The sequence below is a fragment of the Xenopus laevis genome, chromosome 2L, assembly GCF_017654675.1.
Source record: "Xenopus laevis strain J_2021 chromosome 2L, Xenopus_laevis_v10.1, whole genome shotgun sequence".
Taxonomy (NCBI): domain Eukaryota; kingdom Metazoa; phylum Chordata; class Amphibia; order Anura; family Pipidae; genus Xenopus; species Xenopus laevis.
The window spans coordinates 49144444-49171586 of NC_054373.1; the positions used below are offsets into that span (position 1 = coordinate 49144444).

At 42.7% G+C, this 27143-nt stretch overlaps 1 protein-coding gene and 1 long non-coding RNA gene across 2 annotated transcripts; both read left to right on the top strand.

The window, feature by feature from the left end:
• Nucleotides 1–6520: 6520 nt before the first annotated feature.
• On the top strand, nt 6521–10145 carry LOC121399903 (protein kinase C delta type-like). Its single transcript, XM_041581858.1, has 5 exons — nt 6521–6620; nt 6959–7126; nt 7384–7475; nt 8905–8967; nt 9782–10145. Exons 2-5 carry the CDS (start codon nt 6962–6964, stop codon nt 9936–9938), a joined length of 477 nt encoding a protein of 158 aa, XP_041437792.1. The 5' UTR covers nt 6521–6620; nt 6959–6961; the 3' UTR covers nt 9939–10145.
• Nucleotides 10146–11579: 1434 nt separating this feature from the next.
• LOC121399910 lies at nt 11580–13732 on the top strand. The gene is made up of 2 exons (XR_005965336.1): nt 11580–11667; nt 12347–13732. It is a non-coding gene; the product is annotated as an uncharacterized LOC121399910 (long non-coding RNA).
• Nucleotides 13733–27143: the final 13411 nt, after the last annotated feature.

Sequence of the window (27143 nt, forward strand, 5' to 3'; positions counted from 1 at the left end):
TCCAGGGCCTCAAAGCAGGTGTTTATTTTGAATTCAGGCATGGATGACATTCTGGCTGCATAAAAACAGGTGTACTGCCAAACAAGAACTTAATGTAAGGTTGAAATCCACATAGGGTATTATAGCCACTCACAGCACTGTTGTTTGGCAACTCAGAACTTTTTCATGCTAGATGTTTGCTCCAATCGTTTACTTGTGAATGTTGCTCATGGTTCAAAGGTTTGGGATCCCTGCCATAAGGCGTTCAGCATTGCCTTACTGACAGGCATTCCATCAACTAATCCAACTTGTTTCACTGCAACCCAAACTTTTTTTTGTCTGTGCATTGTGATATGTATTTTATCTCCAACCATAGAGGCAGCTTGCTGACAATGAGTTCTAGAGCATTGTCACCTTATGATTATTATTTCTGTGTTTTATAAAAAGATTTACATGAGGTTGTTCACAGTTTACATCATTTAAGTATGATTGTGAGAGAATTGTATTTGAGACATTCATTTGGTGGATTTTTGAGTTTATTGTTGGCCTTTTATTCAGGCACTTCTCCAGTTTTGCAATATAAGCAACTGGTTGCTTTTGCAAGTTCCTAGCAACTCATAGGCTTGTTAATTTGAATAAAGAGGACTGAGACTATGAATATGGATAGACTTAAAGAAGTAATAAAAAGTACACTAAAAAGTAGAGTGGTGGTGAAATGAAGAAAATTAATTTTTAAAGATATACTTCATTGCCAACTGGTTACAATTTTTGTACTTGTTTAACAGGTGTGTTAGGGTTTAGCAAGGGATCAAAGCAAGAAATAATATAAGGCAAACAATACTGAGTGATCCAAAGAAAATGAGGGTATATCAAATATGAGGAGAGTTAAGGGATAGTGTATATGATAAATGTGGATAGTAGGACTGAACGAATTCATGAGCAGGCACACTTAAAATGAAGTACGTGGCGACAGTTATGTATCGTGCAGGACACTAGTAGATACACAAGGACAGAGGACAGAAGCGCTGACTGTATGATCTATGTACAACCCTGCAACAGTGAGGACTGGACTGTACTCATCACACAGCTTAGTCTGGCAGGATCATCTGGTTTCTTTCATAAGCTTCATGCTGAGGCGTCATCATCACAGATGGGTTACGGACCGATGATTCTCGTACATGAGAGTATGGGAAGAAACACTATATAGAACATGTTCTATCAGACGACTTAAGAGCAAGATACTAGACATTGAACTGGACGTTATAGAAGACTCGCTTGAATGATCGTGTGTTAGATAGGAGGTAAGCAATCATTGGGTTGGAGAACGGATCACGACATCGAGTAAGCAATAACGAACTGCTGGTGTAAGATCGAGACGTTGATAGATGGGATATGAGGACGGGACTCGTAAGAGTAGGATAGAATTATACAGATTAGAATCGAGAGAGCATGGAACATAAAGAAGGTGCCTACAACTCTGCGAATGTGAGCCGACAGTAGCATAGGCACAAGTTGAAAGTTATAAATAGAGAGTTAACCGACAGAGCGCAAGCGTTAGGTAAACGGAAAAGCTGCCGTGTTTTATAGGAATCTATCGTCTATAACAATGATGTAATGTGAAGATGGGGGAGTGGGCTAGAAAAAATGTACAGATAAAAAAGGAGTCCAAGAATGCATTCTAATCCAGAAGTATCTAGCTCAATCATTCAACAATGGCCGCTAGATTCATTTCTATATGAGACTTCAGAAGCTTTGGACTACTACCAATAAGCTAGGGGTGTCCGGGAGTTGTATCAGAGAAGCTGTGCATAGGCCCATACAGACCACGACTTGACAGCTCAGGATCGGCACATCTCTAGGTGACATTGACACAACAGCCATCTCATCCACCGCCGGCTGCTCTCTGCTGGCGCCCCTCAACGACAACTGTGCGACGCTCTGATGAGCCATCTTCTTCCTCCCCTCCCGGATACCCCCACGTAGCTTCTCTCCCAGCACAACTCCAGGACACTGCGAGCACTTAGCGGCCACTACACCGCGACTACCGCCGCGTCCCGGCGCTCATACTGCCTCCGTTGAGGGTCTGCCAGTTCCGCGCCCAGCACACACCGCCGCCAATGTTGTACACTTGATCCCTGCCACCGACACGGCCCCCGGGTTCTGTCACCCATAGCGACTACTCCATCCCCTGCTCGGCGGCGCCACTTGTCTAGTCTCCAATCTTGCCGGGCGGGGCTTCAGCTGTTATGTGACGCCCACCAATGGGGAAGCCGTAATCGTAGTACCGCCCCCTAATAGTTTTAGTCGCTCTCGTGGGGTGGCAGCAGCGGCTTCGTCCTCAATATGGTAAAGGGGCGGCGTCCTCATTATCAGAAGGGGCTCCATTGGGGGCGCTCCAAACACCGGAAACAAAGGCTGGCCCGGGCAGTGTGGGCGGGAGACAGAGTGGAGGGGGATGTAGCGGTGGCTGTGGCCTGCTCTGCTGTCCTCCTCCTCCAGGCTTGAAGGGTGGGCACAAGACCCCAAGGGTTGGCGACAAGCCGGGAGCCTAGAGCGCATTCACCCTGACAAGGATAAAGTCGCCCGGCCATTCTCGCGAGAGTTTCATACGCCCCGCTGCACTGACTGACACTTGTCTGAGGGGCAGAGCGAGGCCTCCTGCTGCCGCCGGCCTGGCAATGGCAAAAGTGCACATGGCTCTGAAATAACTTCACTGTATGTGCCAGACCCCAGTAGAGTTCCTACATTTTACTTTTATCTGGGGCTGTTTCATAAAAAGGTTAAGGGCTTGCAAAAGTAAATGTTTAATGACACAAGTTTCATCAATGCCTCCCTCCCAACAGTTTGGAAATAGAAAGAGGGGCACAAACATTGGTTGCGGTCCATTTCGACCACGCCCATTTTGTGGCCACACCCCCTAATTACCATGTTCATTTTACAAATGATGGCAGCTTATGAAAGTTTTGAACACATTTCTGTACTTTGTAAGTGTGCTTGCTAATGAAGGCCAATTGCCCTTTAAACTGCAACTCACAGTTTCCTCAAGATATTAGACCTGTTTATCTTAAACTGTTACAATTGCTTCTTTACTTATCTAAAATTGTTACAAAAGTATTCAAGTGCACCTGCCACGTTTTCTGCCAATATCCAATTAGCTTTCAGAAACTTTATATCTTTTCCTGTCTGTTCAGTGGCAGGAGATCAAAGAGAAAATCGGGGAAATTTCCGTAACTATTCGGGATTGAGCTGTCAAAATCGGGACTGTTCTTCCCGGTACCACAAGTGAATGTGATTGGTGCTGGGCACTCCTGAGTGTGGCTATGAGCAGCCAGGCTTAGGCGTGTTTAGGCCATGGATAGGTTAGGCTAGCTAGAGGGAAGAATTAGTTCCTGGGCAGGGGGGTCCCCTTTTTCACCCTTGAGACACATTCAAATGTAAAATAACCTGCATTGAGGCCCCTGGGAACAAGATAAGATGCACATTTGGATGGCATATTGCCTCATTCCTGTAGCATTAGCTTATATTACAGGCCAACCTAATTTTTTGCTTGATAATTTGTGATGACCCCTAAGCTTAGCTTCTCAACAGCTGCTCAGAGCCCCACTGAGTACGTGAGTGGCGCAGACACCTTCCAAGATGGTGACCCCCTGTGACAAGTCTGAAGTCCTGGATCATTGCCGCTATTGATATGCTGAAACTTTATACTAGTGCAATAAGTTCAGTATATAAAATAAGGCCTTTTCAGCCATATTGATTTTAGGGTTACTTCTCCTTAAAGTCACTGACTAACTGAGAGTGATAGAGCTGAAAAACAGGAGGTAGTGTTCTGTTCTGTTACGTTATGTTACACATCCAGTCACTCCAGCCTTTATAGATGACATTTTTGGCTAACTAACTATATTGGAAACTTTGTTTATTTTGCAAAGTCTAATTACCCAGTTTTTCATTTTTACACTGAACTGTTCCTTTGAGGCTGTTACAAAGTTGTGAGAAAAAGGAAAGAAAATAAATCCTATGTAATATTTTGTTTGTAATTATCCTTGTATCATAGCAAAGGAAATGTTAAAAGAATCAACTGTAATAAAGTAATTTTAATACACATTATGGGTCCTCTGCTTTGTTTTGTCACTGCAAAATCACAATGACAAAAGTGCTAACTGGCAATACCTATAAGAATCTGTGACAGGTGGATAAGGTACCCCAAATGCATTAGAGCAAAAGCCACACATTTTTGTGCATAACCACATTACACACACACGTATTTTCAATGTTTTTATTTTTCCTAACGGGCAAGAACTCCAACCAGTTAAAGTATAAAATACTTTATTACCTGGTGCAGATAATCCCCCCTTTTTTCAAGTGAAGACATCATGATATAGCCCCAAATATTCAGCATGTTTTCTTTGGTACTGCGTGGTTTGGTACTACAGCAACAAAGCCAATGGATGAAATTTGGAAGGACGTATAGATAGGAGTATCCGACATGGGCACGGCTCATTATAAAGGCTGCATTTCCCAAGTTAGTGATGTCACTGAATGAGATGTATTTAACACATATTGTGATCTGCATTATCAAACATACCTTGTGTTTATTTAAAGGACAAGGAAAATGGGCAAATGCAAATGTTAGGCAACCCCCCTAGTGAATTAAATCTGAAATTCTCCGATTCTTCACCACCATTGAATGGTAACCAAGACAACTGCTAAGTAAGGTATGGGACCTGTTATTGAGAATGATTGGGACCTGGGGGTTTCCAGATAACAAATCTTTATTCTGAACTTGATGACTCCCAATCAACTTAAAACATTTGCTCTTAGTGAAGTTTTCCATCTCTGTAGTGCCATGGCAATGTCCTCAGCTCTCTAGTGCTTGCATGTCACTCCATGTTGCCTGCCCGCATGACACTGCTGGTGGTCACATGTCTCACCTAGTTCAGTTACCTGTTCAGTTGGTTCAGACCAACTGCCGTTTGGACAGTGAGGAGAGGAGACATGGAGTGAGAGAGGCGATAGATAAATGCGGATAATTTGCGATAGAGCTTAAATAAAAATAGAAAAACCAGTATAGGAGGAGAGATCAACATGGAGGTGAGGAAGAAGAGGAGTCTGAATTTGGAGGAGGAAGGACAAGTCAAGAAAAGGCGATGGAGTGATGGAGATGTAGGAGACAAGAAGAAAAGCCTGGTGAAAAAGAAAACCAGTGAAAATGGGGGCAGTAAAAGGAGAAGGAGAGAAAGGGAGTTGGAAGAGAAGAAGAAAAGCCCCAAAGAAAGGAAGACCAGTGGAGATAGGAGCAATAACAGAAGGAGTGATGGTGATTTAGAAGACAAGAAGAAAAGCCTGGCGAAAAAGAAGACCAGTGAAGATGGGGGCAGGAGAAGGAGTGAAGGACAGATAGAAGAGAGGAAAAGCCCCATACAAAGGATGAATTGTGGAGATTGGATCAATAATAGAAAGAGTCAAGGTGAGTTAGAAGACCAGAAGAAAAGTCTGGTGAAGAAGAAGACCAGTGAAGATGGGGGCAGTAAAAGGAGAAGGAGTGAAGGACAGTTAGAAGAGAAGAAGAAAAGCCCCATGGAAAGAAAGACCAGTGAAGATGGGAGAAATAAAAGGAGAAGGAGTGGAGATGAGTTAGAAGAGAAGAAGAAACCCCCCATGGAAAAGAAGACCCGTCAAGATGGGAGCAATAAAAACAAAAGGAGTGAATTAAAAGACAAGGAGAAAAGCCCCATAGAGAAGAGTGAAAAGTTAGAAAAAAAGAAAAGTCAGTTGGAAAAGACCAGTGAAGGTGTGAATAAGGATCAAAGATCAAGAAGTCCAGAGGATCCCTTAGAAGGTAAGAAAACGTAGTTGTAGCTTTTTTGTTTAATCTCTGCCCTAACTTGCTAGTAATAACAAGTGGCCCCATAGGATCTATTTGCACTAACTTGCTGGGATGTCTTTTTATAAGGATTCCTGCAATTAATATGTTTGCCTGATGTTTATAGCTTGCTGATTTACACAAGGTCTTGTTGTGATTAAAAATTTCCCATCTTTTTATTCATTCTTTCTTCTTCTTTTTTTAATCTTGGTATGAAACTAGGGCTGGTTTACTATAACATAGGGAAAATAAAAATAACCAGTGATGTTGCCAGTATCAACCAATCGGGGTGGTTTTTTATAGTATAAGAAAAAAGTGATGCCAATGTCAACCAATCAGACCTGCTTTAATTTTCTACCTTGTATGTAACTGTTCAAATCTAATTACTGATTGATTCTTATGAACATCACTAGCACTAATGGTCTGCTGTGTCAATTTGTCAGAAACACAGACTTCCAGCATTTCTCAATATTTAATCAAGGGTTTAAGTTTTCTGGGAGATGTATTCATGGGGGCCGCCTAGGGGAGGCACATAGGTGTAGGTGTCCCCTCTCCGCTTGTGCTGCCTTGTATTAAGGAGCCCTGCTTTGTGCTTGCTGATGGGTTTATTAATATATGCTATGTACAGGTTATTTGTAATACATGGTACTAATGGAGTTTTTTTCCCTAACAAGGTGGAAGCGCAGCGAAGAAACTCTGTGTGGATATCAGCAGACCTGTCCCCCTGGATATTAAGAACTACAGGTTTTATTCAGAGCTGGGAAAAGGAGGCTTTGGCCGGGTAAGTGAAGGACTTCCCATGATTTCTCTTGGTATAAATTCTAGGGAAGAAGAAAACATAGGAGAGAATAAAGTAGTTTAGTATTATTACTCACTGTTTTGAAAATACAGTTCTAAGAATATCAGTATAAAGCGGTGATATAGAACGTCGACATTTATATTGGGGAGGGAATCACTGGTTCTAACTAATTGGGGAGACTGAACCTCCAGAAATCTTCATTATTCTCCACCTATGGTGTAAAGTAAAAACAAATAACTTTTTCATTTTAGCCTCTCAGTGTTTAGCATTTACCTTTACCATACACCATGTCATTTTTAATATTTTCCCTTCATTATTAGGTGATGTTGGCTTCGTTTACCCCGAAGAAGAAACTGGTAGCAGTAAAGATCATGCAGAAAAATCCAGACAAGAACAACTTCAACATCATGATGAAGGAGGCCCGAGTGCTAACGGTCACTAGAGGATGCCCATTTTTATGCCATTCATATGCAGCTTTTCAATCAGAGGTAAATGATACTGTTATTAATTGCATATAATCTCTAGCATTTAAATTAACTTTTAGCATAATTAGACCAGTGTTAGACAAACTATGCGTTGGGGTCTTATTTGCTCCTCATACATGGCTGTTTCTATTTCTCCATGGAGCGCCAAGATGTTGCTTTGCACTTATTCACATTACCACTTCTATTCAGGCTGTTTTAACATTTTTGGGTGGGAGGCTGGATGTTCTATGTCTCACCTTCTTCTATTCTCTCTTTAACAGCTGGAAGCCTTCTTCGTCCTGGAGTATGCCAGCGGGAAATCTTTAATGCAAATGATTCTGCGCAAAGGAAATCTGCCAATGGCAAGAATCATGTAAGTGACATTAGGACCCATTTACAGTACATGGGATACGGAGCAAACTGGAAAGAATAGCTGCAGCCCACCATGTTTTTCATACTTTTCTCACCGTCTACCTCTTGGCCCTTAATAGGTTTTTGTTCTCTGACAGCACTGTATTACTGAGGGACAAGCTTGAGTAGTGGTGTCCCCTTTCCTGCACCCTAACTTGTGTTTCATTCAGGTGCTCTAGTTAAGTGGGTGCAAGATGCAGCTGGGCCCTGTACCCTTGCATAGATAAGTACAGGGCTGCTTTCTACAGGAATAATATGAATTGTTATTACAGAGAAATTTGGGGTACATATTTACATATTCCAAAGGTCCATGTAGAGCTTATTCCTCTGTTTAAGCTGCCCACTTAATGAATTGTGTTCTTCTGTATATTGTCAGGCCCAGACTGGCAATCTTTAGATTCTGGCCAATGCCAAATGAGCTGCTAAAAGATGCCATAGACTTACAATATCACACCTCCCAGCCGCCCCAACCAATGGGCCATTGCAGAGGAATTGCATTAGAAAGTGTACTTTTTATACTGGGCTTGTTTCATACATTTCCATTTTTCATTTTTCTGGTTTAACACTTAGGGGCAAATTCACTAAGCTTCGTAGTTGCGCCAGCGTCCGCTTCGCCGCACTTCGCCAGGCATATTTTCGCCAGCGCTGCGCAAATTCACTAAACTCCAAAGTTGTGCTCAGGGGTAGCGTAAGGTTGCGGAGTTGCGCTAGCGTTAATTCGCCAAGAAAAGCGAAGTTACGCTAGCGATGGTTAATTTGCATACGGCGCCAAATTGAAGTTACATGGAGGTATAAGTAGCAGAACTACACAAGCCTGGGAGACCTTCAAAACAGCAAGTAAAATTTTTATTTTGCCCTACACATGTGCCCACTGTATAGTTAAGTTGTCATGAGCTAGGAAATGTAGGGGGGAAGGAGGGGAGCCCCTACAATTTTTCGATCTTTTTCAGCCTATCACCGATAATAAAGAAAAAACGCCAGCGTTGTTTGGGACTTTTTAACTTTTTTTGAAGCAATCCCTATCTACTCTATTGCGCTTCGCCTGGTCTGAGGTGGCGAAGGAAGTCTGGCGTAAAAGTTAGCTTTCACAACAATGTGCACGTTAGTGAATTTGCGTAGTTACATCCGTTGCGCAAATTCGCCAGGCGTAAGGGTGCGAAGTAACACTAGCGAATTTACGCCAGCGTCCGTTACGAAAAGTAACGAAAATGCCCAATGCTGTCAAATTCAAGCTAGCGGTTAGGCGCTTCGGCGCATAGTGAATTGGCCCCTTAGATATTTGCATCAGATGCCAGCACAGAGAACACTATGAGGCAACTCTATAGTTAACTGTAAAAATCCTATGTAATGAATGTGATATAGGAACAATGATGATTTTCTTTTTGTAAAAGGTTCTACACAGCGGAGATGGTGGTTGCCCTCCAGTTCCTGCATTCTAAGGGCATCATTCATCGGTGAGTAAATTCTCAGTGTATTGTGTTGTTTTTATGTGCTTTCTGACACATACATTCACTGTGTGACGATGGACTGTCACAACTACATGTGCTGTAGGCAAGCATTTCCCATAGTAGCTACTCATCTCTCCCAACTTAAATGAGCCAATACAAGAAAGCACTTACATAGTCAGACTGCAGGTGCTGTTAGAAGTCATGGGACCCCATAATACATAGTTAAGCCCAGGTTTTTATCCCACTGCCCGGTTGGCCCCTGTCGGAGTTGGGCAAATCCAACAAAGTAGAACATGGCCCCCAGTGACGGACTGGGACACCAGGGGCCCACCCAAAAACCTTAGACCTCAATCAACCTCTATTCTCCCAGTTTGTTTTCTTTACATACTATAATCTATTATTCCATCTATTTAGCCTCTTTGTTCTCATAGAATAGGGAATGGCCAGGAAATAGGCCAAAAGTTTAGCAGCATGAGGGCCCACTGACACCTGGGCCCACCGGGAGTTTTCCTGGTATCCCGGTGGGCCAGTCTGACACTGATGGCCTCAATTAAAAGAATATAGAATATTTTATACACATTCACACCATTCTGCTCAAACACGTCAACATCCCCACCCAAACACCATGAATTCCCTCTGCAGGTCCATTATCTTTTTTACTCTGTGAATTGTACCTTCACATTTCTTTGGGTTCTCTGTTGCCATGGGCCCCCTGCAGGATCCCCACTCTGATGGCAGCCTACTTATAAGGGCAGTGGAGGGCAATTTTGGTCCCAAGAACTGTTACCTAAGTAAATTGCTCCTAATGCTTATCCTACAGTGACCTGAAACCTGACAACGTGTTGGTGGACAGAGACGGCCATATCAAGATCTGTGACTTTGGCCTCGCCGCGGAGAACATCTTTGACCAGACAAGGACCAACGGAGTAACAGGAACCCCTGGATACCGCGCACCAGAGGTGACAACAAACATTTAAAATACAAACATAGGATCTAAAGGCATTGTTCACCTTTAAATTAACCTTTAGTCTCATGCAGAGAGTGATATTCTAAGACAATTTGCAATTGGTCTTCATTTTGAATGTTTTTTTAATTACTTAGCTGATAATACCACACATATTGGATCTAGGGTTGCCACCTTTTCTGGAAAAATATACCGGCGTTTCTATATATTTATATTTTTTCCCTATTAATAACATTGGGATCAACCATTGTTTTTACCGGCCAAATGGCAAACCTAATTGGATCAGTGCTCATTTAATATAAATTAATATTAATACAGACGTTAAATGTAATCCATTTGCAATTTAATATGTTGCCGTGTTATTTTGTGTTCTGCAGGTACTGGCTCAAGTTCATGACTCATGTTTTCTCTGTAATCATTTTATTTAATAGGTTCTATCAAAGGCAGAGTATAACGCAGGCGTGGATTGGTGGTCCTTTGGGATTACCATGTACCAAATGGCCACGGGCAGCTTGCCATTTTCACCATCAGGCAGTATTTTAAGGCAATTCTATGCTATAAAGAAGAATAAGCCTTATTACCCATATTATATGAGCCAGGAAATGCTGGACCTCCTGCCAAAGGTAAATATCAGCGTAATATATATATTAATGCTAGGAGGTACATGACAAAGCACCTGCAATATTGAAATTCGTGTCTCTCTTTAGCTTTTGGAGATGGACGAGAATCAGCGGATCGGTATCAATGGAAACATCAGGGAGCACGCTTTCTATAGCACAGTGAATTGGGAAGTGCTGGAGAACCGGAGAGTGAAGACCCCTTTCCAGCCAGGAATGGTAAATACATGTGCTATATATGATACATCCACCCACTTTCACACTGCAGAAAAATGCTGCTCTTTTTTACTCAACCACCACTTGGTAGGCCAGAGGTCTTCGGAGCTTTTGGGTTAAGGCTCCCACCATTGGGTTGGGCTTCATTTAGATATGAAAACATGTTGGTAAAAGGAACTTTCCCAAAGTTCTAGTAATATCCAAGACTGATAAAACGCAATTCACCTTCAGATTTCACCCAACCTGGACTTCAGCTTGGTCTCCACTTTGGTTAATCACTGTAACAAGGACAGATAATCATGTGTCCATAGTGAGGTTAATGGGTCCCTTATTTATTTATTGACAGTTACCTTTTTAAATAGCTCATTCATTGGCCTTCAGAAACTTTTTGTAATTTTATTTCCAAAATAAAGTCGTTGAGTTTTGGTGGATACTGATAGTCTGATTTTAATTTACCCTGCTTCTATTTTTCTGGGTATTAATATCTGAATCCAGTAATCACTTTTTACAGATAATTCAAGCCACATATTAAGTTACAACTTATCTTGAGTGAAATGAAGTATGTAAGAAGCACATTGTTTCCTTTCATATAGCCATCAGCAGATGACTTCACTGAGATCCCGCAGTCATTCTCCTCTCAAATTCGCAACGAGGAAACCAACTTGGCAGATTTCTCCAACGTGGATCCCAGCTGGAGTTGGCAGGAGTAAGGCAATGGTTCTAATATGGGAAAACAACAATACTGCCTGGACATAGCAACAACCTGGGCCAATTGACATCATACCCTCTATGGCAAGCTGCACGTCTCAACAACTCATCCACCTGCGTCTGCCATCAATGTCGCCACCGCACGGGATCCCTGGCTTTGACTTGGAGAAGAGAAAAAGAAAGAAAGGAAGAGTTAACATCGTGAGTATAAATGTTAGATGAAATGAGACAGTGTACAGTAATGTAAAAGATTAGGCTAGTTTTAGGTTTTTAGATAAAATGTTATACAATAGTTTATTGACAGGATAATAGATATTATATAACTATTGACAGACAAGCATCTAGAATAATGTAGAAAAGAAAACATATGCTCTTAAAGGAGAAATCAACCTGTCCTGAAAAAAAACCTGTACCCCCCACCCCAGGTAGACCCCCCTCCCTCATCCCCCAGGCTAACTACCCCCTGTGGAGATGCCCCATACTCCATACTTACCCCTTGCCGCAGATTATTCAAGGGAAGTTCCAAGCCTTCATCTTCTGCGTCCTCTGTAAGCTGACTGCGAGATCGGTATTTCTGTGCATGCGCAGTTGGAGCAGTTTGCCTGTTTATGCAACTGCGCATGCACGGAATTACAAGGAAATTGCCGATCTCGCAGTCAGCTTACTGAGGACGCAGAAGATGGACACGTGGAACTTCGCTGGAAGAATCTGTGGCGAGGGGTGAGTATGGAGTATGGGGCATCTCCCCGGGGGGGGGGTAGTTAGCCTGGGGGGAGGAGGGAGGGGGGTCTACCTGGGGTGGGGGGGGTACAGGTTTTTTTTCAGGATAGGTTGAATTCTCCTTTTTTAAAAACTTTTTTTTAAAACCATTTTCTTTTAGGGAAAGAAGGGCGGGTTATTACCACTCAGCAGTCGCTGAGCTCCGTAATGGTAAGTAGTGGTAAGTATACCCCCTGGAGCCTGATTATTTAGGGTTTTTTGTTACCACCTTACCAGTATATGTGTGTGTTTATGTGCGTGTGTTTATGTGTGTGTCCATGTGTCCGTGTGTGTCCGTGTGTGTGTCCGTGTGTGTGTGTATGTGCATCAGTTGAATTAGCTATTTGCAATGCTCACCCATTCTTTGAACAGGAGAACACTGAATTCCCTTTTGGAATCTGCAAGCATTTCTGTATTGGAAATGACCTGTTCTCCCTTTCAAGGAATCAGTCACTAGTATCAGGTTATTTTTATAACCTGGTGCTTCATTAATGGCATGCCAATACGGGAGCAATGGAATTGAACCTGTACACTCCCTATGTGGCATTGTATTTCCTTTACAAGGCTACTGTCGATCCAGGGACATGTCCGATTGCCATTTTGGAGTCAGGAAGGAATTTTTTCCCCCTTCTGAGGCAGATTGGAGACCGCCTCAGAAGGGGTTTTTTTGCCTTCCTCTGGATCATCTAAATTTATTTAATTGCAAATAATTGGCCTTTAAAAAATAAATATAACTAAAAGACAAACCCCCCGAAACGGAAAAGGCATGCCAAAAGCTAAATTTAAATAGGGATGTCCAAGCTTGACTTTTATTAACCAGTAGTTAGAGGGGAGCAGGGTTCTTGGGGAGGCTACTAAAGGAAGAACTTATTTATGACTGTATAGTACACTTCCTTTTGGGGTTATGTTAAACCTCCCTTTATCTTCTTTATTATCATCACCACCTGTGTATAGGAGAGGACGAAAGGATAAAAATCAACTGCAGTCAAGTACAGCAATAATTGTAGCATGTGTGATATTCTGTGTAGGAATGTTGTATGGTTGTGTGAGACGTGTGTGTGAATGTGAATATTGTTTTTTTTTATATCAAGTCCAAAACACCCAGGTCCATATTTTAAATAAATTGCAGGTCAGCTCAGGTATTAGGGGGGGGGGGGGGAAGGTACAGACTGGGCAGAGGTGTATGACCCAAAATGCCAACTAGGAACAACCCTATTCTTCCCATAGTTTTAGTCATATGTGGTCAGCTAAATAGGTCCATCATGATTCCTGCATGAGTATATATATCATCTAAAACTAAAAATCTAATCTTTAAATTAAATCTAAATAGCCAGTGTGTGATTAAAAGCCATTTATGTGTGTGTATGACTAGTCAGATACCTCTCAGTATTTGCTGAAGAGGAAAGGTCTCATGACAGTTTATATCACTCCATGCGGGACCAGAGAGGGAACTATTGCAGCAAGTGATAGGGTGAGCCGTTTGCTGCAATAGATGTGTGAATGGACAGTAACAAGAGTTGAAGCCTTGACGTGGCGTTACTGCTCACATGGGTAACCATGTGCCAATTCAACCACTTGTGAGACTTGATTCTAACATGTAATTATTTATAGTATACAAAGTGCCTTCACCTCCTACTACTTAATATTTTGTAGCACTGCCTTTTGCAACAACAGGATCTTTAAGTATTTTGGGGTAAGTATATTCCAGCTTTGTGAACTGTTCATGAGTGATTCTCATCTATTCTTTTCAGTTTTCATGGTGGAAAATTATTCCATATTATAGAATGGAAGTATCATCCCAACTGTCGGACACTAATAACTATGGGAAACTTACCTATGATCCCACAGAAAAATTCAAAGGGGAACTTGTAACTTTAACTAATATGGGCATAACACAAGGCTGGCTGTCAAAGGAATTGGAGGGCTATTGCATACCTGGGAGCCCACAGTGCCTGTCATGTACACATTGCCCAAAATACATAAAAATCCAAAAAGACCACCAGGGAGACCAATAATATCGTCCACTGGATCTGTAAATGAAAAGGAAGCACAGTACCTGGATATGTTACCACAACCTTGCATAACCTGCAGCAGCACCTATTTGAAAGACACAACAGATTTTCTTAAGGTAGTGGGGAGCATTGGTTTGCCAGTAGATAATTTAATATTGGCCACTAAAGCTCAAGTTCAAAGCTTATACACTTGCATACCTCATGTGGCCGGGTTGCAGGCAGTACGCAAGCTACTTACGAATAACGCCACATATATCGGCCCACCCATAGAATATGTCATACAGCTGCTAGACTTTGTGCTAACTAACAATTATTTCAAATTTGAGACCCAATTCTATATACAGCGGACTGGCACTGCCATGGGCTCGAAAGTGGCACCAGTGTATGCCAATGCATTCATGAGCGATTACGAAAATGAACACATTTATGGTCATGAGCTTTTCAAAAAAATACGGTAGCTTTTACATGGACAGGGACGGCAAGTCAGTTAGAAGAATATGTTAATGGTCTAAATTCTCTAAACTCACCAGTGAGACTGACATTGAACTACAACTCACAACAAATAAACTTCTTAGATGTCCAGGTTTACAAGCAAGGTGGGGATTTGCAGACACGCATATACACGAAGGCCACAGATAGAAATACCCTACTGCATTATAGAAGCAATCACCCCAGACACCTCCTCGATTCACTCCCCAAATCGCAAATGATGCCTGTCATCAGAATTGATAGTGACCCAATACAATGTAAAGAGGACTTGATGAGGATGGGGAAAAAGTTCCTAGAAAGTGGATATCCGGCCAGAATAATTAAAGACACCACAGAAATGGTAATGGCCATGTCACGGGAACAATTGCTTCAATGCACTACTGATGCTGCACATGCACCAAATGGGGGCAATAATGATATATAATACACAAAAGCCATGAATATCCTGTAAATTATATCCTTATAAACGGTGAGTAGTGATGTCATCAGTTATAAACGGTGAGTAGTGATGTAATTTCTGTCACATGACTCACTAAAATTTGTGTATTATAATAAATAAAGTATATAAATAGGCCTATGTATTTCCACATTGCCCAGTAATAAAAAGCCTGTTTTTTATCGGAGTGCCGTTCATCTGTTGGTGTATACATTTGTGGCAGTGGGGACACTGCGGACTGAGCACCCGACCTCAAAGGGAAGCAGCGAAGTGGTGGTGAGTTGGAGCGGTCCTAATTGGTGTTGTTGAATAAATAAAGTACCCCCAGTTGTAAAATATGAGGATATTAGAAGTTACCTCGGAGTTCCATGACCTGTATAAAAACACACGGCCTTCGGCCTCGTGTTTTTATATGGTCATGAAACTCCTCGGTAACTAATAATATCCTTATATTTTACAAGAGGGGGTACTTTATTCACTATATATTATGTAAGCAAGTATAATCCCCGTAGCAAAGCCACAAAAGAGGCTGTACTCAGACATTGGGAGATAGTGGCCAAAGATGATGCGCTAACCCCAAAAATTCCCAATAGACCGAAATTTAGCTACTCAAGGAATACTAACCTTAAAGAGCACCTAAGCCCCACCGATCCAGTAGGAAAGTATACACTACCTAGGGCCCAACACTTTCCACCCCCCCCCCAGGTGTGTATAAATGCACAGGCTGTGTGGTGTGCAATACTCTAATACTGGGAAAGAGTTCAGGCACCCAAGAACTGGGAAAAAGAAAAAAATCAAGTACAGGTTAACGTGCACCTCCACAACGGTGATATATGTCATCAAGTGCCCATGTGGCCTAATTTACTGTGGTAAAACCATTAGGCAATTAAAAGAGAGAGTTAACATGCACAGGGCCAGCATCAGGGCAGCATTGGACACTGAGAGAAAGGTTGCTGCAAACAAACAGGACATAGCACAGCAACCTGTAGCGAAACACTGGAAAGAAGCGAGGCATGATCCATCTACGTTCAAATGTATGCCAATCGATCATGTATCGAAACCACCCAGGGGTGGTGACATTGATAACATTGAGACGAGAAGCCTTTTGGATACATGAACTCGACTGTGTCATGCCCAAGGGACTTAACTGGCATTCAAATTTTATTAAATTGTTTTCTAAACTAAAGCTCTTTGTAAGTTAATACCAACGAAAACTAATCTGTATCTTTTACTCCATAGGGAGAGTATATACAAAATATCTACACACAATGTGAATGTTCTTCGGTATCTGTAAGTAACGTTTTCACTTTACTTTTACAAGAACAAACTTTGCACTGGAGCACACCACTGACACCCGATGGTGGAACAATGGAATGACACTTTGCACAAAAAGTAAAGAAACTATTTTGGAAACAAACAACTGTATAAGGACTAATGATGTCATCATGCTGTGTTATAAATAAAAGCACTTGATTCATCTTAATAAGAGTGTGCTGATCCCTTCATCATTTATATATATATATATATATATATATATATATATATATATATATATATATATATATATATATATATATATATATATATATATATATATATATATATATAAACCAAATTGCTGTACAAAAAACGCACAACCAGGTCTTTTCAAAGGTGTCCAAAAAACCAAAATTTTATTTCGACGTTTCGGCTTCTATACTGAAGCCTTTCTCAAGAGGTGTGCACAGTGCAAGTAACAGTCAATATTTAAACACAAAATGGCGCCAAAATTCACAGTATGACGTCATGACCTCATGTGGGCGTTACCCAGTGAATGAGTATAAGTAAAGTGTACTAAAAAAACGTTTCCCCTATGTGGTTGTGCTGAATAACATCCAGCTTAACAGGAGATAGAATAGTAGCTAAAAAGAAAACATCCATTGTCCCAGTGTATTGGAGGTCTTAACAAACATCGTGCAGTCAAAGTTAAACTAAGTGAACAATGTGCGCTGTGGTACTGATCATCACTTACCCCCAGAGAGGACCAGGAGTGGCAGAAGGTTTTCGCTCAGTATCGCCTACACGGAGGGAGACGTAATACACATTGCAGCAGGGCACCCCCTCACGCAACAACGCAAACCAGCTGGCCGGCTCCTGTTATCGGTAAATGCCGATCTCCCCGTGAGTCTCTGCGTCTGGACCCGCCTCCTTGTCAGTATCGGGTAGCGCCTGTTCGTAACATCTGTGCGCACTGTCTGTGCAGGCTGCTCAACTCATTATCATAACTCAATTGTGTTAGCCATCACACGCTCAGGGATTGGAGCAAGGGTGAGAATACATCACACTCTGTTCAATCCCCCCTACGTGATCACTCTGGCAGACGGGAGTCATTGTCATAGAGTCCTTAATGCAAAGCGTTCACATGCCCTGAGACTGGGGAGAGGAGCGCGGCCATCATGCTCACTACTGGCTCTGTATGTTTAATCTCTGTCTTATGTTTACTGGGTCTACGGGGTGTCCAGCTGTTGGTTACGTCTTACCTACCTAAGGCCTGTCCATCAAATGGTGCCACTCCTTCTATGCCTTCCTGGGGTCAGAACATGACCAAGATGTACTGAAGCTCCTTTGATCAGATACTGTGAAAAAATAAAAACAAAAAACAACCTTGTAATTACAGCTTGCATATTTTGAACATTCAAAGATTATATGTAATAAAACATTTCCACATTTCTGCAAAATGTTCCAAAGAGTGTATCCATAACATTGCCATCAGCCGATGCTGTTTAAAGGAAATAAAATAGCTACATTTATGAAGAGTCTGTTTAGACCATTGGTACAGACTACACGAACGCATCCCACAGCCCCTTGTATATTACTATCAGTAAAAAGGGGATATTGGGAGAGTCTCATTCAATCCCCTCGGGGCCAATGTGTCCAGAGTGAAAATCCACATACTCTCTCTCTGCAAAAGCAAGAGACCTCTGTTCCCTCCTCTTTTGGGCATCGGTACATGATCTATTATCATATGCCTGAATTGCGGTACTGTGTGTCTCATTTTGAGCCAATGTCTGGGAACCGGTTGTTCCGCCTTTCCTGTGGTCAATGCGCTTCTAATTGCACTGCGGTGATTGTTCATTCTTTCCCGGTAAGTTGTAGTGGCTTTGCCCACGTAATAGAGACCACATGGGCACCAAGCCATATATACAATATGATCCGATGTGCAAGTTACTCTATGTTTGATTTTATACTTCACCCCCGTCCTTGGGTGTGTGAAGAAAGTGCCTTGTGACATACCCCCACAGGTCAAACAATTAATGCATTTGTAACAACCAGGTTTGAGGGGACAGTCCAGCCAGGTGCCTCCTTTATTTGCCCCCCCACTGAGATTTTTGACCACCAGCATGTCACTTAAGTTACGACCTCTCCTATAGGCTATCATGGGTGCCTTTTTCTCATAAAAGGGTAAATCCGCTTCCGTACTGACAACTTCCCAGCGGTCCTTCAGTGCCCTTCTGATCTGTGGGCTGGCATCTGTCCACTCTGTCAGAAAAATGGAATCCAAACCTTCCTTTGAAGTTTTCACCTTTTTCTGCAATAGGTCCTCCTGGCTGTGAAGACGGGCTCTCTCCAACTGCTGATTAATTAGGGCCTCCGGATAACCTCTGGAAGAGAACTGATCTGCTAGGGTGGTGAGTTGTAGTTCTGCCGTCGCCCGGTCAGAATTATTTCTGATCACTCTGAGAAATTGGGAATAGAGAACCCCTCGGGACATATGTGGTGGATGGTGAGACTGTGCTTGTATGAGGCTATTCCTGTCTGTGGGTTTTTTAAAAAGAGTGGTACAAAACATGTTGTCATGTATAAATATACTCACGTCAAGGTAGTCAATCTTGTGCTTGTCATACGTCATAGTCAGCTTTATAGGAGAATCCAAGTCATTGAGGGCCTTATGGAAGTCAGTAAGCTCAATCTCAGTTCCCTGCCACAGCAATATCAAATCATCAATATAGCGTTTATAGAATGCCACCTTATTCCCACCCATAGGTAGTAGATGTTGATTCTCAAATTTTTGCATAAATAAATTAGCAAAGGAAGGGGCTACATTTGAGCCCATGGCGGTCCCAGATATTTGTAAGAAAAATGAGTCGTTAAAAGAAAAATAGTTGTGTGTCAATGCCAGATCCAACAGAGCAATCAAAAATTCTGTAGGTGGTGGCCCCTGGTGTGCACTCTGTAATACTTCCCTACATACCTCAAGGCCACTGCTGTGTGGAATGACCGTATAGAGGCTTGAGACATCCATAGTCACTAGCAGGCAATCCTCTGGGACCCTCATTTCCCTTAGTAAGGTAAGTAAATGTGTTGTGTCTTTCACGTAGGAACCCATTCTCTGTACAAGGGGCTGGAGGAAAAAGTCCAGATACTGGGCCACAGGTTGAAACAGGGAGCCTATTGCCGAAATGATAGGACGCCCTGGGGGTGTGGACAGGGATTTGTGGATCTTTGGCAGAGTATAGATAAATGGAATTTTTGGATAATCTGATATCAAAAAGTTACTTGTATGAGTGTCGATCCATCCCGCAGTGAGGGCCATCTTGATCAGGGAATCCAGGCTTTTTTTGTATTCCAATGTGGGGTCTCTTCTTAAAGGGATATAAGTGTTAGTGTCTGATAGTTGTCCTTCTAACTCACTTACATAATATTGTTTGTCTAGCAAGACAATTGCTCCCCCTTTATCTGCTTGCCTGATGATCAATTCATTATCCTCCTTCAAAGTTTTTAAGGCCCCCCTCTCCTCTTTAGATAAATTTGGAAACATCTTTTTCTTTTTTTGATGGATTTCCTTTGAATCTCTACTTAGTAGTTGGGAAAAAATGGAGATAGCTGGGGCTGTGTTGGGAGGCTCGAAAGTGCTTTTACCCCTGAATGTCGGTGATTCCGTCGTGGCTTTGTCCTTATAAAAATCACGTAATTTAAGTTGTCTCCTAAACTTATGGATGTCTTTATAAACTTCAAATGGTTTGGAGTAATTAGTGGGGACAAATTTTAACCCTCTATTTAATAGTCTGGCTTCTCCCATGGTTAGTTGATGTTGGGATAGGTTCACAACTATGTTTTGCTCCTCCCCCTTCTTGGTGGTTTGCCTTCTATGTTTTTTGCCTCCCCTCCTTGTTTTCTTGTGTTTCCCCTCTCTATCCCGGTGGGCGTAGTGGATTGAGATGGGGTTCCCCCTAAAAAAGCCTGTGGAGAGGGCCTCTGTGTGCCTGGGTCGGAGTCAGTCGAGTCCCCTGAACTGTCAACAGTGGACAGGGAAGTGGGTTTGTATCTGTGTAACGGTCTCTTCCTTTTATCGTCCGATAATCCTAGCAGCCACCTATATACTCTTTTCTGTCTATAGTCCTCTCTCACTGTCAGTAATTTCCTCTCCTTAAATGAAATTAAGTCCTGTTTATACTTGGTGAGATTGGTATCTATACTCTTGATCCAATCGACAGATTTATCCTGAGAGATCTGAAGCAAGTGGCGAGTCTCAAAATCTGAAATATCTTTCTGGGTTTGTTTCAACTCAGTGCCTACAAATTCAATTACCAACAATAAAAGGTCAGAAGAGCATTTGTTTAGTATCTTACACCACTTGCTGCAGAATTCAGTGTTGGATCTTCCTAATGTGGGAACATTTCTGATTCTGAAACCCCTGGGGATAACCTTCTGTCTATGGTAACTAGAGAGATAGGTCCCATGTAACAATAAATCAGTTTCCCTTTTTCTGAGATTTAATAGATTATGATACAAGTCCCGAGGGGTCCTACCAGAGCCTTCAGTGTCAGGAAGTTCACCAAACAGTATCCTCTCGGCGTCCTCAGAAGTGAAAGTATGTTCTCCAAATGTGTCCACTTCTAAGGCTGTGGTGGTGCATTCCATTCTCTGTTTGCATGAGAGCAATGGGCTTACTTCTTAGGAAAAAGCAAAGCTGTAAGGTTGCTGTAACCCTGTGTTACACCAATTTCCAAAACAAGCAAATGTGGTAAGTTCATAGGAAATACAAAAGGTAATTTCTGTGGTGCTACCAGATAGGATAGAATGTGCCCAGGTCGTGAGACTGGGCAAAAAATTCCTAAATCATTAGGTACACAAAACTGGAGCACTCGTTATGTAGCAACAACTGCCTGGGTGCAGAATTCAAAAAATTATGTAAACCAAATTGCTGTACAAAAAACGCACAACCAGGTCTTTTCAAAGGTGTCCAAAAAACCAAAATTTTATTTCGACGTTTCGGCTTCTATACTGAAGCCTTTCTCAAGAGGTGTGCACAGTGCAAGTAACAGTCAATATTTAAACACAAAATGGCGCCAAAATTCACAGTATGACGTCATGACCTCATGTGGGCGTTACCCAGTGAATGAGTATAAGTAAAGTGTACTAAAAAAACGTTTCCCCTATGTGGTTGTGCTGAATAACATCCAGCTTAACAGGAGATAGAATAGTAGCTAAAAAGAAAACATCCATTGTCCCAGTGTATTGGAGGTCTTAACAAACATCGTGCAGTCAAAGTTAAACTAAGTGAACAATGTGCGCTGTGGTACTGATCATCACTTACCCCCAGAGAGGACCAGGAGTGGCAGAAGGTTTTCGCTCAGTATCGCCTACACGGAGGGAGACGTAATACACATTGCAGCAGGGCACCCCCTCACGCAACAACGCAAACCAGCTGGCCGGCTCCTGTTATCGGTAAATGCCGATCTCCCCGTGAGTCTCTGCGTCTGGACCCGCCTCCTTGTCAGTATCGGGTAGCGCCTGTTCGTAACATCTGTGCGCACTGTCTGTGCAGGCTGCTCAACTCATTATCATAACTCAATTGTGTTAGCCATCACACGCTCAGGGATTGGAGCAAGGGTGAGAATACATCACACTCTGTTCAATCCCCCCTACGTGATCACTCTGGCAGACGGGAGTCATTGTCATAGAGTCCTTAATGCAAAGCGTTCACATGCCCTGAGACTGGGGAGAGGAGCGCGGCCATCATGCTCACTACTGGCTCTGTATGTTTAATCTCTGTCTTATGTTTACTGGGTCTACGGGGTGTCCAGCTGTTGGTTACGTCTTACCTACCTAAGGCCTGTCCATCAAATGGTGCCACACCTTCTATGCCTTCCTGGGGTCAGAACATGACCAAGATGTACTGAAGCTCCTTTGATCAGATACTGTGAAAAAATAAAAACATATAATCTTTGAATGTTCAAAATATGCAAGCTGTAATTACAAGGTTGTTTTTTGTTTTTATTTTTTCACAGTATCTGATCAAAGGAGCTTCAGTACATCTTGGTCATGTTCTGACCCCAGGAAGGCATAGAAGGTGTGGCACCATTTGATGGACAGGCCTTAGGTAGGTAAGACGTAACCAACAGCTGGACACCCCGTAGACCCAGTAAACATAAAACAGAGATTAAACATACAGAGCCAGTAGTGAGCATGATGGCCGCGCTCCTCTCCCCAGTCTCAGGGCATGTGAACGCTTTGCATTAAGGACTCTATGACAATGACTCCCGTCTGCCAGAGTGATCACGTAGGGGGGATTGAACAGAGTGTGATGTATTCTCACCCTTGCTCCAATCCCTGAGCGTGTGATGGCTAACACAATTGAGTTATGATAATGAGTTGAGCAGCCTGCACAGACAGTGCGCACAGATGTTACGAACAGGCGCTACCCGATACTGACAAGGAGGCGGGTCCAGACGCAGAGACTCACGGGGAGATCGGCATTTACCGATAACAGGAGCCGGCCAGCTGGTTTGCGTTGTTGCGTGAGGGGGTGCCCTGCTGCAATGTGTATTACGTCTCCCTCCGTGTAGGCGATACTGAGCGAAAACCTTCTGCCACTCCTGGTCCTCTCTGGGGGTAAGTGATGATCAGTACCACAGCGCACATTGTTCACTTAGTTTAACTTTGACTGCACGATGTTTGTTAAGACTTCCAAAACACTGGGACAATGGATGTTTTCTTTTTAGCTACTATTCTATCTCCTGTTAAGCTGGATGTTATTCAGCACAACCACATAGGGGAAACGTTTTTTTAGTACACTTTACTTATACTCATTCACTGGGTAACGCCCACATGAGGTCATGACGTCATACTGTGAATTTTGGCGGCCATTTTGTGTTTAAATATTGACTGTTACTTGCACTGTGCACACCTCTTGAGAAAGGCTTCAGTATAGAAGCCGAAACGTCGAAATAAAATTTTGGTTTTTTGGACACCTTTGAAAAGACCTGGTTGTGCGTTTTTTGTACAGCAATTTGGTTTACATAATTTTTTGAATTCTGCACCCAGGCAGTTGTTGCTACATAACGAGTGCTCCAGTTTTGTGTACCTATATATATATATATATATATATATATATATATATATATATATATATATATATATATATATACATAAGGGTAACAGGGCTGAGAGCAGGCCTGGACTGGCAATCTATGGGTTCTGGCAAATGCCAGAGGGGCTGCTGTGAAATGCCATAGAAAGTCACAACTTAGTGGGCTGGTGGGGGCTATTTGGGCCTGTTTGTGGGTGTTTGGGCCTCTGTGTACCTCTAATGGCAGGGCCTATTTTGATTCTCAGTCCAGACCTAGCTGAGAGTTGGGTAACAGGGATTTACAGCACAGCTCCTGCAGATCTTAACCAGAGAGCACTGTGCTTATTGCTGCTTGGAGGCTGCACAACAAGCTCTGACCCTCAGGAGGGTGTTTAACTTGAAAACTTGGAACTATTCGGGGATAAATGTATTGTCCTTTAATACTGGAGGGCATTGCAGGAAAATCATTGTAATAAAGTTTCTAACCAAAGTGTCACTATAATGAATATGATGTGTTGTAGGCACTTTTGTTCAGCTCTGTCCACTTACCAGTTTCATTTTTATTGCAGTTAAACATTCACATTCATACATGTCCCGGGAGACACTGGGCTTTTCCAGTTCAGGTATGTAATTGTCCAGGATTTCCACTTCTTGTACAGGACTGGCTGCACTCAAGTGTTACTTTCACTTCACTCCTGGAACTTTTTCATTGTGTGGCATTGGCATTACAGAAATAAATGACACGTCTTTGCTTCCATGTGGAATGGACGGCTACAGGCAAAAACAAGCCATCAGCAATGCCAGAACTGCAAATGAAAGAAAAAGATAGAATAAAAATAGTAATGATACAGTGTGATTTTCATTCTTCATAATAACAGCAGAAAACAAGATATTTTAGGGGAAAAAACACTCAAATAAAAAACAAAAACCATTAGAGACTTACCTAGATATAGGCAGGCTGGAGGTGCTGGAGGGAATTATGTGGCCCAAAATGACATGGGAAAATGGCTTGAGGTGTCAGACCAGGTACAGTTTCCGGTGTGGGGGTAATTTCAGATGCAAAGCGTACAAAATTGCTGTAAACTGGATAAATATGTGCGGCTAGATCCGTGACACCACCTCTACCACACGCAGCAAGCTCACAGTCTCCGGAACTAGCAGAACCCACCCTGCTAGAAGTCCTCCAAGCAATTCGCTATACCAGAATTGCAGTGGAGGTGAAGATCAACACCATGGTGGAGGAGGTAATGGTAGACGTGTCGTTGCTTCGTCAAGACCTCCAAAAAGGGCGCGAGCGGGGTGCAGAATCCGATCGGAGGATTTCTGACTTGGAGGATAAGTCAAGAGAGATCCCCGAGTCCATCACGGATCTCCAAAATCGACTGCAGCAATGCAGGGCCAGAGCGGATGATCTAGAAGGGAGACAGTACAATATCAGGATAGTTGGCATTCCGGAAGGTCAGGAGGGCACTGCTCCAGAGCTGTTTCTGGAAAAACTAATCAGAGACGACGTAGGCAATGGGCACCTATCCCAGCTATTCCTAGTGGAACGTGCACACAGAATACCAGCGAGGAAATCCCCCCTGGGGGTCTCACCACGCACCATGATTGCTGAAATCCTGAACTACAGAGACAGGGACACTATTATGAGACAAATGCGACTCAAAGGGGACCTGGTGCTGGGAGATACAAAGCTCATGTTCTATCCAGACTACACCTTAGAGGTTCAATGTCAGAGAGCAGAATTCACCAAAGTAAGAAAGAGACTGCATGACAAGGGTATACAGTATTCCACCATATGCCTGGCAAAGCTTCGCCTTATTGATGGGAACAGCACAAGATTTTTCTCTACTCCCCAAGAAGCCATGGACAGGCTTAAAAGATGCTAGGCCATCAGGAATCATCCATAGACTCCGCGTCAGGATGTGACTGACGAAGTGTCGGACTGACCCGCCGGGATACCAGGAAAACTCCCGGTGGGCCCAGGTGTCAGTGGGCCCTCATGCTGCTAAACTTTTGTCCTATTTCATGGCCATTCCCTATTTCTATGAGGACAAAGAGGCTAAATAGATGAAAAAACATCTAGGAGAATAGAGGAGATGAAGAATATTAGTACTAAGTGTGGGTCTAAGGTTTTATGGTGGGCCCCTGGTCTAAGGTTTTTGTGTGGGCCCCTGGTGTCCCAGTCCGACACAGTAACCACAGTAACAATAACCACAGTAACGAGGGACCTCACATATGATGACGATGGTTCACCAAGGGACTGCTGTGTGTATTAACCTTAAAGGTCTCAGATCCTAACCAAGAGATATTGCATTACAGATATGGTGAGGAAAACTGACTCTTTACTTATGAGGTCCAAATGATAACTATGTTGCAATATGATACACAAAAGCATTATAAGCTAATTGTTCCAGACTTGCATACTGTGTGGTTATTGGTTAGAATGGTTACTGCGTCCCAAGCAGATGCTGCAAAGTTCCAGTTAAGGGTCAAGGCTTACCCAAGTTTACAGGGTGAGTTTGGGTTTATTGTGGTTTCTCTACTTTATACTATTTCCCTCTCCTCTCCTATTACCCCTCCTTACTACAGCAGTATGGCAAATCTGAAGGTTTACACAACTAAAGTAATGGCAATGGAACATTGGTGTCATGGAACATTAGAGGCCTTAAAGACAAAATCAAGTGGGCTCTGTTATTCACTGCCCTCAAGCATAGTTGGACTGGGAGCAAAAAGCAGCCCGGGCAAAAAAAGCAAAGCAGCCCATATATAAACAAGCACACACAGACACACAGACACAAATACACACACACATAGAGACACACACAGAGACACACACACAGAGACACACACACAGACACACACACACACAAATACACACACACACACACACAGACAGACTTATTCTCCAAGAATCTCCATACCTCCCCCAACACGCACACACACTAGTGTCATTTTCTCTTTTCCCTCTGATTCATTTGTAGGTTAATGTTCGAGCAACATTGGTGGTTCAGTGGGAGCATGGCCGTACAGTGATCTGTAAACGCTTCCTTCTCCTGGGTCAGACGCAAGCTTTGTGCTGCTTGTGTGCGCCTCTTTCACAGGATTCCAGAGATAGACGTGAGCACCACAAGCCTGAGCCAGTAAAAGCAATCGATCACTGAGCGGAGAGTTTAAAGGGATACTGTCATGGGAAAAAATTTTTTTTTCAAAATGAATACGTTAATAGTGCTGCTCCAGCAGAATTCTGCACTGAAATCCATTTCTCAAAAGAGCAAACAGATTTTTTTATATACAATTTTGAAATCTGACATGGGGCTAGACATTTTGTCAATTTCCCAGCTGCCCCTGGTCATGTGACTTGTGCCTGCACTTTAGGAGAGAAATGCTTTCTGGCAGGCTGCTGTTTTCCTTCTCAATGTAAACTGAATGTGTCTCAGTGGGACATGGGTTTTTTACTATCGAGTGTTGTTCTTAGATCTACCAGGCAGCTGTTATCTTGTGTTAGGGAGCTGCTATCTGGTTACCTTCCCATTGTTTCTTTTGTTTGGCTGCTGGGGAAAAAGGGAAGGGGGGTGTATCACTCCTATTGCAGTACAGCAGTTAAAGAGTGATTTGAAGTTTTATCAGAGCTACAAGTCACATGACC